The sequence below is a fragment of the Tarenaya hassleriana genome, unplaced genomic scaffold (genome assembly GCF_000463585.1).
Source record: "Tarenaya hassleriana unplaced genomic scaffold, ASM46358v1 Cleome24, whole genome shotgun sequence".
NCBI classification, from domain to species: domain Eukaryota; kingdom Viridiplantae; phylum Streptophyta; class Magnoliopsida; order Brassicales; family Cleomaceae; genus Tarenaya; species Tarenaya hassleriana.
The window spans coordinates 1,583,539-1,596,293 of record NW_010965696.1 but is presented as its reverse complement, the minus strand read 5'-3'; the positions used below and the strand labels follow the sequence as shown (position 1 = coordinate 1,596,293).

The 12,755-nt window shown below is 38.5% G+C and overlaps 2 protein-coding genes across 2 annotated transcripts; one reads left to right on the top strand and one right to left on the bottom strand.

The window, feature by feature from the left end:
* Nucleotides 1-4,231: 4,231 nt before the first annotated feature.
* LOC104815851 (ethylene-responsive transcription factor 15-like) lies at nucleotides 4,232-5,167 on the top strand. The gene has a single exon (XM_010544437.1). The coding sequence runs from the start codon at nucleotides 4,233-4,235 to the stop codon at nucleotides 4,923-4,925; it is 693 nt and encodes a 230-aa protein (XP_010542739.1). The 5' UTR covers nucleotide 4,232; the 3' UTR covers nucleotides 4,926-5,167.
* A 5,915-nt stretch (nucleotides 5,168-11,082) lies between these two features.
* LOC104816085 (transcription factor bHLH91-like) lies at nucleotides 11,083-12,749 on the bottom strand. The gene is given in 3 exon segments (XM_019202761.1): nucleotides 11,083-11,335; nucleotides 11,487-11,885; nucleotides 12,005-12,749. Coding segments are annotated over 3 exon segments (1,053 nt in total). The 5' UTR covers nucleotides 12,557-12,749; the 3' UTR covers nucleotides 11,083-11,233.
* Between the last annotated feature and the right edge of the window lie 6 nt (nucleotides 12,750-12,755).

The following is a 12,755-nucleotide window of genomic DNA, read 5'->3' as shown; positions in this document are numbered from 1 at the left end:
TATATATATATATATTGTATTCGAATAAGGTTCTCGCTCAAAAGTGTTTTTGAGTCTTGAAACAAATTTGTCACGTGTCATAAATGAAGATTCATGCATTTTCCCGTCCTAATAACGGATAAACGACCTTGTTTTTAAATTTCCGGATTCGTCGCTTAATATATATATATATATATATATATATATATATATTACCAATAACATAACCCAACTAACAATATAATATATATATATATATATGCATACATATATGTTATAAATTAATTGAGTGATATTTTTTTGGTTGAATAATTAAGAGTGATATTTAGTATTAAATAGCTTTTGTTTTTATAATTTGGACCGTTGTATTGCATTGAACGAATATTTATGCGATGTTCGGTCTACACTCGTGTGTGTCTATTATTATTACCATTCAAATTTAACTCACAATATCACGTGCGAATATAACTTCAGTTTTGAACAGTTCAAAACTAGAGATTTCGAAAATGGTTTAGAAAGCCGTCAATGTGTGGTTTTTTATTTTTTAAATTGTCTTATTATGCAATATTATAATATGTACCACATAGATTCAAACCGCCCATTTGAACATAATTGGCCTAACAAAGGGGTTCGTTTGCAGTTGGTCCAACAATTACAAAATTTTGATTTTTATTGAGATTTTATTTTTAAAGCAAGTTTTGTTTAATAATAAAAAAATAGAAATTGTTCAGTTGGGCCCATGGCATGCTTTCTTACAAGTTGGAATAAGTCGGAAAGTTAGTAAATATTGAATTAGATTACAAAATAACCGGATAATATAATCTTTTCTAATATATACATGGTAACAATTATTTGCATTAATCATCGTTAACATGTTAATCCATATATTTTTTTAGTGTGAAGCGACATATACTAATCGTGTGTATTTAAACCAATTTTTTTTTATTGATGTTTGTCCCAATAAACGTTTAATCATCCATTAATCTTTCGGGTTATATATGATATTAGAAGATGACTTATGATTATTGCGGTTGATCGACCGACACGTGTATTAAACATCATCTCTCCTTAAAAAACATTGTATCGATAGGCTCAAACGAAGGATACGAGTACTAAAAGTATATATTAAAATGCTTAATTTTAGTTTTTTTTTTCGATTATAATCACGCTTATTTTAAGATGAATTTTTACTAAGCGGTCAGTACAAAAAATCTATAGGGTATAAAATAACAATCTATATATATAACTTTTAAATATAAAAATATATATTCAGCCTTGTCAAGTTGATGCATTTCTATTATTATAATCCACTCCAATTTAATTACACTAGTTGTTTGAATTTATGTGTTTTCTATAATGCATTAATCATTGTTTAATCAACAACTAAAAACTTATCACTAGCTAGTAACACACTAAATCATTTTTTTATAATCAACACACTAAATCATGTTTGAGTTAATTGTTATAAATTTTATTATTTAAAATTTAAAATCATATTATTATTTGCAGAGATACAAATATAATCATAAGAAAATTTAACTATTTAAGATAAAATCTATAACATAGAAACAAATAAAATTTATCATTGGATAATACTGAATTCGTCTTTTACATTTTCATACTTTTTTCTTTTGGTAAAAAATGAATTTGATCTGCAAATTTGTAAAATTATTAAAGACAAAATCATGTAAAAATGCGGTAAAAAATATATAAAATTTTATTATGATCAATAGATGAACTATTTTAAAATATAAACAAAATTTGTAAATTTTTAAAATTAAATCAAAATATTATGTATTTCTAACACAGCTAAAATTAAAAAGATTACTACGATGTCTATCTACTAGTTAAATGTGGATTAAATTATCGAAAATATATAGGGTAACAACATTCGTGGGTTTACTTTAGGAGGTAGGACCAATTAAGATGTAGCATAAAGTGAGGTAAGAGGATGCTGAATGATGATAAATAAGGAGCATTCATTGCATTTGCACCCTCTCTGTCACTTGCATATTGTTATTGTATTTTCAATTAGGAATAGCCAAATTATTTATAATTTCATGTGGTCCATCGTAAAAATACACCACTTAGAACATATATATATACAAACAATTCTTTAAACTTAATTTTGTCGATATATATATATATATATATATATATAAAATGCAAAAATTCAAGAATTACACGATCCATATATCAAAATAATAAATTGTGACACTCGCTTAGAGTACAGGCCGCCCAAGTCAGCTGCTGGGATACGTTTTGTCATAATTTTATGTCGTTATACATAGACATATAAATATATATATATGTGTGTGTCATTATATATATACACACTTAAAAGCAAAGGAGGAGTGCATCTAGACATGTAGGGGTCAAACGTCAATCTTTTGAAGAACATTTTATTTTTGTGTAAGGCAAAACTTTCCCAAAAAGTGCTCCACCCAGATTCGAACCATACTCTTGATAAATCACATATTATCAAAAAAAAAAACTTTCATATCCGTTTCCAAGAACATAAAAAAAAATATGAAATATAGAATGCTAATCATATAGCATATATTATATTTGGGTATTACCCTTAAAATATGTGAATCTTCTCGCTATTTCTCAGTTCTTCATTGAAAATCCACGCATTCCCGTTGTAACCCAAGTTGTATGTGCGTGTATATATATTGTTTATAGAAATATAGAGGATAACAAAAGAATATATAGAAGAAATAACTCTTTTTTATTAGGAATATTTAGAGAAGATATAACGTATATCTAACAAGTAAATTCCGCTGAATGCCACCGTATTTTATTAGATTTCACTAATATTACATCATTCACTAACTATATATTTATTTCTAAAATACGAACGCTGATTTTTTTTTTATAGATATGTGTTTTGATTAGTTCATAAAATTCTCTAATCTATAATCCATAATCTAAATTTGGATATAAACAAACACCAAACATGCTATTTTGAACAATTTTAACGACGAAAGTCTATAAGATGGGTGATTTAGAGGTTATGGTGGGCATGTGAATTAATTAATCCTTAATATTCCAGTGAATTCGGACCAGTGATCTTTAAATTAGAAAAACAAGCATGTATTATTAGTTCTCCTATAGATTAATTTATATAGTTATTTGTTCCCATCTATGAATAACATTTTTCTTTCAGTATATATGTGAATGCAATAATAATAGATATAAATAAGAAAATTGTGAAACATCAAAATCCTCGTTGCTTTCATTGAAAAAGTGGAATAATGTAATTAGGTGATATCCAAAATGGACAGGCTTCACAAAAAAAGAAATCCATTTCATGAAATAATATATATATATGTAGCAAATTAGCAATTCGTGATCATGAAACGATAAAAGTATTTGGTCATTTCAAGCCATGATACTACTTTTCTACGTACCAGCGGATGAATGATATATATATGTATGTATGTATGCTTGTAAAACTTGTAGAACAATATCTCGGAATGCAATACCCACGCCACGAAGCCTCGTCCAAAATTAATTTCGTTTACCAAAGTGTCAAACATATAATGCGCATTTATTTCTTTATTTTTATTCAGAAATCGTCAATCATCATTCAGCCGAATAAAATTGATATTTATAATTTTATTTATAAAATATTAGTATTAATTTCTCACCGTTAATTAGTAATATTCATAATATTGTTTTCCGTCCAAATAGTGCTACATTCTTCTCTACGATATCCCATAACTTCCGTGCTTAGAGTACGTCAAATAATTACATATTTGTTTTTTTTTATTTGCCTTAAATATGATAATCCGCGATTATTGTGGAAATTATTAATGCTGCCAATTACCGACGTGGCAAATATGTGCCATGTCATCAGCTTATCTCAGATCCTTTGTCGGAATCCCGCCGCCGTACGTCATTGCAAGGATCGGGGGGATTGACCCACGTGGTAAATCAATCACCCACTGGTTTTAATTCGTTTGATGGGGAGATCCTGTTATTACCATTTTGGATTTTCTTATAATATCTCTCTAACCAAAATCGAAATATTTAAATTCGAAAATACGTAGAGGGGTTATTAACTTATTATAGGGCAGCCTCCTTCGACCCTAGGCCCCACACCACACCAATATATATACACAAAGATATATATATATATATATATAATTCCCACTTTCAAAATACCGGATCTCGTTTAATCTCATATATATAAATAGGTCACTATGTTTTTCAAATATTCAAGTGTAACCAAACAAGAGAAAAAAAAAATGGAATCAACCTTATTTTCCATTTACGAAAGTCAAAATTTCTCCCATGAATCATCTTCTTCTCCCTCTGGCTCGTGGAGCTCGCAAGAATCATCGCCATTCTTTTGGAACGATGAGTTCTTCGACCCGACATCCGAATTCTTCTTCCCTACTCCCAATTGTTACTACGAAGAGAATCTCGCCAACGAAGAAGAGGTGGCGACGATCAAAGGAGAAGTATCCAATTCGAAAGGGGAAAAAGCCTACAGAGGAGTCAGAAGACGTCCATGGGGGAAATACGCGGCGGAGATTAGGGATTCGACGAGAAACGGGATCCGGGTTTGGCTCGGAACGTTCGACACCGCGGAGGAAGCAGCGTTGGCTTACGACCAGGCCGCTTTCGCACTCAAAGGCGTCTCGGCCATACTGAATTTCCCGGTCGAAGTGGTTAGAGAATCGCTTCAAAACATGAAAAACGTCAATTTCAATGATGGAGGGTCACCCGTCATGGCCTTGAAACGCAAGCATTCTCTCCGAAACCGGCCTCGAGGGAAGAAAAGATCATCATCATCATCATCACCATCATCACCACCACCATCATCATCAATAAGACAACGAATGATTAAGCAAGAATTCACCGACAGTACACTTGTGATTCTTGAGGACTTGGGTGCTGACTACTTGGAGGAGCTTCTCATGAGTTCGTGCAATTGACGTCAGCTTCATTTCTCTTCTGTTCACTTCTGATTTTCTTCAGTTTCTATAATTTTATTTTATTTCATTTTATTTCAGTTTCCTTTTTTTTGGTAATATTTTATTTCATTTTCGTTGTTAGTTTTTAGCATTCTTGCCAAACGACATACTATTGGGAGAAGTATCGATATTTTGATGTTGTAAGTGTTATAATTCTGTTATTGCCTAATGGATAGCGAGTGTTTATCCACTTTCGTGCCTTTATTTTTTGTGGGTCGGTTTCATTCGCGTATTATAATATTACGAGTATTTTTATTATCATATATTATATCTTATTGATACAAAATTGTAGCTAGAAAATATTAATAAACTACAAACCAAGAAATAGGAAAAGGAAAGACAATAAAGAAACCCAGATGATATTTTATGAAGATATCTATAAAATAGTTTACATATGGTATCCAAAAATACGTACAATTCCGTGAGAAATCCACCTTTAATTTATTATAATATCTTAAAAAAATGGGAGAAAATGAAAGAAGACAAAAAAATGGCGGCCCCTGGCCACGCACGAGAATTTCAAATTCATTTTTGGCAAGTCCGAAGATATTGCATGGACTGAATATATATGTATGTTTTGTTAGCGGTTGCTATATATGTGGAGGAATATCTTCAATGATTTGATTATGTGTATCATACTTTCCTATTCTCACTCGTACGAAACTTGTATATAACATTCTGTACATCACTTGTGAAAATTAATCTAAGAAATATTTTTCTAAAGTCTCACATGGTATCAAGAGCCTAAATTTGTCTTACGACAATACCCCTCAAAAACCCTATTCTTCTTTTTGCAAACTTTCGGCCACCGCGCCGCCTTCTCTAGCCATCGTCTCTTTCGGTCATGGCCTCCGACACTCCTTCGAGTTCCGGCACTCTCCCAAGTGACAATGTCACTCCTCATAACCTAGCCGATCCTGCCAATACATTGATCAATGTCAATGTATCGAATGTCTCGAAACTCAATGGGACAAATTACTTAACTTGGAGCATTCAACTCCAAGCTCTCTTGGAAGGCTACAACCTCGAGAGTTATCTCGATCCATCGGCTGCTCCGGCACCCACGACAATTGTCAGCAACACAGTCACGCCGAATCCTGCCTACCTTCCGTGGCATCGTCAAGATCGGCTCGTGTTTTCGGCTCTCCTCGGTTCTATATCCGCATCCTGCCAAGCCTTAGTCGCAACCTCCTCTTCCTCAGCAGCTGCATGGAAAGCCCTCTCCGACACTTATGGTCGCTCAAGCCGTGGCCATGTTAAGCAAATAAAGGAACAATTGCGTCGTCACACCAAAGGATCCAAATCTATTGATGATTACATGCGATTCTTTAAGATCAAGGCGGACGAACTTGCATTGCTTGGAAAACCAATGGATCATGAAGATCTCATTGATCTCATCCTTGCCGGACTTGGTGATGAATACAGAGCGATTAAGGATGCGGTTCATGCTCGGGATACGACTATTTCGTTCATAGAACTTCATGAGAGGCTTCTCTCTCACGATGCTGACCTCATTGCTTCCAATCCATCGGATATTCCGATCTCGGCTCACATTGCTCACACCGGCAGCCGTCCTCCTTGGCGTTCTCGGGGTCGTCCAACCTCGGGCTTCTCTCCTCGCCCGCCGCTAATGCAGCATACTCATCAGACCTATGCGCGAGGATCTCCTCGACCATACCTTGGAAAATGCCAACTTTGTGGCGTCCAAGGTCACAGCGCCCGAAACTGTCATCTCCTTCCGACACCGGTTCCACGACCCTCGGATCAGATCTCAGCTCCGAATCCTGCCTATTCCCAATGGCGCCCAACTGCACATCAAGCTGTCGTTCCTCCTTCATCACCACGATCGCCGTGGTTGCTTGACTCGGGAGCTTTCCATCATGTAACCTCGGACTTAGCGAATCTATCGCTCCATTCTCCATACCATGGAGGAGATGAAGTCGTCATTGGCGATGGATCAGGGCTTGCCATAACACACACTGGTTCCACCATTCTTCCCTCTACCTCTTTTCCCCTTAAGCTCCATAATATTCTTTACGTCCCAACCATGCAACGTAATCTTTTATCCATTCATCAACTTTGTCTTTCCAATAACGTGTCTGTGGAATTTTTCTCTCATTCCTTTCAGGTGAAGGATCGCAACACGGGGGCAATCCTGGCAAGCGGACCACTTAAAAATGGTGTGTATGAATGGCCATCCTGTTCATTGCCCTATCCGTCCATTAATAAGCCCTCAACTCTTGCGTTATCCAGTGTCAAGACGTCCATCTCTGAGTGGCACTCTAGATTAGGTCATCCGTCTCGTGAAGTCCTTGATTTCATTATTTCACATTTTTCTCTTCCTTTATCATGTAGTCCCCGTCGTCTGTTGTCTTGTGAGTCTTGTCACATTAATAAAAGCCATAAGCTTCCTTTCTCTATAACCTCGGTCAAATCGTCTCGTCCTCTTGAACTTATTTACTCGGATGTTTGGACATCGCCAATCAATTCGGTTGACGGGTTCAAATATTACGTTATATTTATCGATCATTTCACCCGTTACACGTGGTTTTATTCTCTTCGCCAAAAATCCGATGTCGCAACCATTTTCCCTCGTTTTAAAAGCCTTGTTGAAAATCGTTTTCAACACAAAATAGTCACTCTTTTCTCCGACAATGGTGGAGAGTATGTTGCTCTAAAAGACTTTTTATCTACCCATGGTATTTCCCACCATACCTCTCCACCTCATACACCGGAACACAATGGTGTATCGGAACGCAAACACCGACACATTGTGGAAACCGGTCTTACACTTCTCTCAAGTGCCTCCATTCCAACCGAACTATGGACCTATGCCTTACCCGCGGCGGTTTATCTCATCAACCGTCTTCCCTCTTCCATCCTTCAATATCGGTCTCCATATGAAGCTCTTTTCGGAGACATTCCTAATTACTCAAAACTCCGCACATTTGGTTGCTTGTGCTTTCCATGGCTTCGCCCATATTCTCCTCACAAACTCCATCCTCGGTCGGCTGCTTGTGTTTTTGTCGGGTACTCTCTTACCCAAAGTGCATTTTTATGCCTTCATGTCCCAACCTCACGTGTCTATATTTCTCGTCATGTGGAATTTATTGAAACCGATTTTCCATACTCTCGTCACCTCTCGGATTCATGCTCTTCCTCCGAGAAAGTCTCATTCCCCTCACCGCCACTGTCCACTTGTCTCCCATTTCAGCCGGCCATTCATCGCACACCACCATTGCCGGAGTCGCCCCCGCGTCATGATCCAACACCAAACAGGACTGAGACTCCGCAGCCGACCTCACCCACCTCGGTACCATCACCACCGAACCTACAACCTGATACCTTGACCAACACGTCTCCCACATCATCTTCCCCCGATCACATAGCACCTATTCCACCGTCCCAAAACACGCATCCTATGTTAACCAGATCGAAAAATCTGATTGCCAAACCGACCACCAAACTAAACCTCACCGCCACCATCCATCCAAACCCCGACTTCGAACCAACGTGTGTTACTCAAGCCCTGAAAGATCCCAAATGGCGTAGTGCAATGGCTGATGAATTCAACGCTTTACTCCGCAATGGCACGTGGAGTCTTGTGCCGTCACACCCATCATACAATGTGGTCGGATGCAAATGGGTTTTCCGTATTAAGCGTTTATCTGATGGATCTCTTGACAGGTACAAAGCGAGACTTGTTGCCAAGGGTTTTCATCAACGTCCGGGCATCGATTACACGGATACATTCAGCCCCGTTATCAAGCATGCAACCATTCGAGTTATTCTTAGCATTGCAGTGACACGAGGATGGTCTCTCCGACAACTTGACGTCAATAATGCGTTCCTTCAAGGAACACTAGAAGAGGATGTCTATCTTTCTCAACCTCCGGGATTCATTGATAAAGACAAGCCCTCCTATGTGTGCAAACTCCACAAGGCACTCTATGGACTCAAGCAAGCTCCCCGGGCATGGTACAATGAGCTTTGTCGTTTTCTTCTCCAATCTGGATTCGTCAATGCCGTCTCCGACACGTCACTTTTCATGCTAAATCAAGATGGAGTCATCATATATATCCTTGTCTATGTAGACGACATCATCATCACCGGAAACGATACCACGGCCATTCAACGGTTCATTGACATCCTAGCTCGGCGATTTTCCATTAAAGATCTCGGATCTTTGACCTATTTCCTTGGAGTCGAAGTCACTCGCACGGACAACGGCGTCTTACTCAGTCAAAAGCGGTACATTTCTGATATCCTCTCTCGACATTCCATGGCTGCAGCGAAACCCGTAGCTACGCCGCTTCCTTCCTCCTCGTCCCTAAGTCGTCACTCGGGGACACCTCTCGATGATCCCGGCGAATATAGACAAGTATTGGGAAGTCTTCAATACTTACTTTTCACGCGTCCGGACATTGCATATGCGGTTAACAAGCTATCTCAATATATGCACAGCCCGACAACAGATCATTGGCAAGCTTTGAAACGCATCCTACGGTATCTCAATGGTACACGAGCACATGGTATATTTTTCTCCCGATTCTCTCCTCTATCATTACATGCCTTTTCGGATGCCGATTGGGGAGGTGATCGTGATGATTTTACGTCCACGGGGGCATATATTGTTTATCTTGGTCGAAATATTATTTCTTGGTCATCCAAGAAGCAACGGTTTGCGGCGAAATCTTCGACCGAGGCAGAGTACAAGTCCGTATCCTCCACCGCTTCTGAGGTCCAATGGATCCTTTCTTTGTTGTCGGAACTTGGGATTTCTCTTCCCTCAATGCCGGTAATTTATTGCGACAATGTTGGGGCTACCTATCTTGCGGCAAATCCAGTCTTTCACTCGCGCATGAAACATGTAGGCATCGATTATCATTACATCCGTAGCCTTGTTCAAGCTAAGAAGCTCCGAGTTGCTCATGTTTCGTCGATGGACCAGCTCGCCGATGCACTAACAAAACCTCTCGCACGCGGTCGGTATGAAGCACTACGGACCAAGATCGGCATCGCTAACGACACCAATCTTGCGGGGGCATGTTAGCGGTTGCTATATATGTGGAGGAATATCTTCAATGATTTGATTATGTGTATCATACTTTCCTATTCTCACTCGTAAGAAACTTGTATATAACATTCTGTACATCACTTGTGAAAATTAATCTAAGAAATATTTTTCCAAAGTCTCACATGTTTGAATTGATTATTAGGATTTGACACACGTGTCCCATATTCGTAATTTTGGATATTCGAAGCGCGGTGTCCGTAGATTAACCAGTCAGTCAAAAGGCCAGGAAATATATGCAGACATTACTGCGTAATTATTCAACACGTGTATATATGTCATCACGGAAAAAAAAAAAAAAAAAACAGCTACCGTGTTTGAAATCCTCTCTTTCCACCAGAGACTTTCCTTAGTCTTTCACCATTTTTTATGAACGTCAAGGACCAGAAATACACAGCGTTATATTTTTATTTTTCATTTATTTTTAAAGTAGCATTCATGTATATATATATATATATATATATACACACACACTTGTATAGACGTCTTTAATTGTCGGTTGGATCATGCGATTTCCGTTTTTGCCAAGTCAGAGTTGTTTAAAAAAATCGGAAGGTAGGTCCCACTTTTCACAGTAACCAATCGCAGGCGATTCTTGGTGGCCCACTTGTCGCACACTGCGCCACGTTACAAAATCATGTGTTTTTTTTTTTCTTGTATATGCAATTTTGATTTTTTTTTTCTAATAACAGACATGGGCTTTGAATGGAGATGGCTTTTATTTTGGGTTTTTGGTTTTAGTTTTTGGATTTTGGTTTTTAGTTTTTGGTTTTTAGCTTTTGGATTTTATAATATTTGAAAACTCAAAAAAAGTAGCTTTTGGTTTTTCATTGATTTTTTCACTAAAATGGCTTTCCAAGTTTTTAGAAAAAGTAATTTTGTAAAAACTTGAATGTTGTTTTTTTTTTTGTTTTTGGATTCTAAAAACTCCAAAAACTCCTACCATTCAAGGCCATAATTTATTTAGATACCAAATACAAATTTAATTTTTTTTGGACATTGTGTTTCATATATCCATATGATTAATGCAGAAATCATAATATCTGAATTAAAAAAGGACAATATCTGAGATTATAGAGGTTGTGTTTAAAGCAAACATAAAAGGATCTAAGAAAGAAAACAGAGATTGATGAGTTGCAACATTAGGAGGGAAAGGGCAGAGAAACACATCATGGCAACGATGCATATGAAGGCTTCAGTAGTTGTTGACAGGGAGGGCAGACATGTACTGTTTATCCACGACTTCGATCACCCTGCTCGCTATTGCACTCGCGTATATCGTTGATCCTTCGTATATCTGCATCGTTTCATCAAGCACGGGTTTTGATTGTAATGCAGAGAAGATTTAGCGCACAAGATATACAGAGAATATTCAAGAAGATGGCAATAATATCGGTTTTTGTTGCGGTGGAGAGAAGATTTATAACAGAGGAAGGTTTTCCACTGACCTTGGTGTTGAACAGGAAGCTGTAATGCTCACCGATCTGTCCGCCCGCGACATGGTGGAGATCCAACTGAAGCTGGTCGAGAACCTTGGAGACAAACAACAAGCAGTTGATCTTCTTCTTCTGCACCACTTTGATGGTTACTTCATCATCAATGATACGGACATCCACTTCAGTGACTTTCGATCTCCTCTGCAACCAAGAACATCTCAAGGAGTTGTTGCTGTTGCTGCTGTTGTAGATCTCCGGTTTGTTTTCCGGGTTTTCGATATCCTCTTCTTCTGTTTTCTGTCTCTTATTCCCGCACCGTTTCTTCTCCACCAGATACTTGAGCTCGCTCACTCTTCTGAGCAGCTCCTGAATGTACTCGATCGCTTCTCCAAGAATCGAAGCTCTGTCTGTCTGTATAATGCGACAAGGAACGAGTAAAGCATTGTTCTTTATCATACCCAGAAATCGGAATCACGACAAGAAAGCAAAAGCAGTTCAATGTTCAACAATGAATGTGATGGGAACCCAACCTTAGTAGGGTTTGGAATGAGTTTCTTCAAGGCTTCAAACCTATCGTTATAGTGACTTCTACGCTCACGCTCCGTCGTGAAGTGCTTGTTCTTTCGGGATCCTCTTCCTTTGCGGATACAGCCACTGATATCTTTGGTGAATTCGAGGATTCCACTATCGAACTGAGTGCCATTCCCATCCGTGTAAAGCACTCCTGCATTGGCGGCCTCTCTCTGATTCTCCATCCCGAGCAAGAAGCCAGCCTGGGGGGAATACTCGTTCGTAGGGATCAATGGAGGCTAGGGCGGGTCATAAGTAACGCAAGAGGCAGCCATGATATCCGAAAGGCTCGAAGTTGGCAGCGAGATCGACGAATGTGGAAGCAAAGAGACAGAGCCAGAGCATCTAGGTAAGTGCAACAAGCTGAGAAGATCTGGAGTTGGAGGGTTTGGATGTTCGGACAACTGAGCTGAAGGGTTCATACCAAACCCGGAATTCTGATGGTCGTCGACGACGAAATCCTGAGGACCCTCGTCCCAATTGGACTGACCGAACGAGGAATCGTGAATCATCTGGTGGATCAAATGGTTAGTGTTTTGGTTCTGGATTTGATCAACAGGTGCTGGAACAGAGGCATTGTCGTGGGAGATGTGGTGGAAAGCTGAGAGATCTTCGACGGGGAGCTTAAGGCCGTCGCTGCTGAAGCTGTTGTGGCTATTGGTGGTGCTTCCGGCGACAACCAGCGGCGGCGGAAGCTGGTGGCTGGCCGGA

Coding starts and splice junctions, on each gene's coding strand:
- LOC104815851 (XM_010544437.1), top strand. CDS start 4,233: ATGGAATCAACCTTATTTTCCATTTACGAAAGTCAAAATTTCTCCCAT.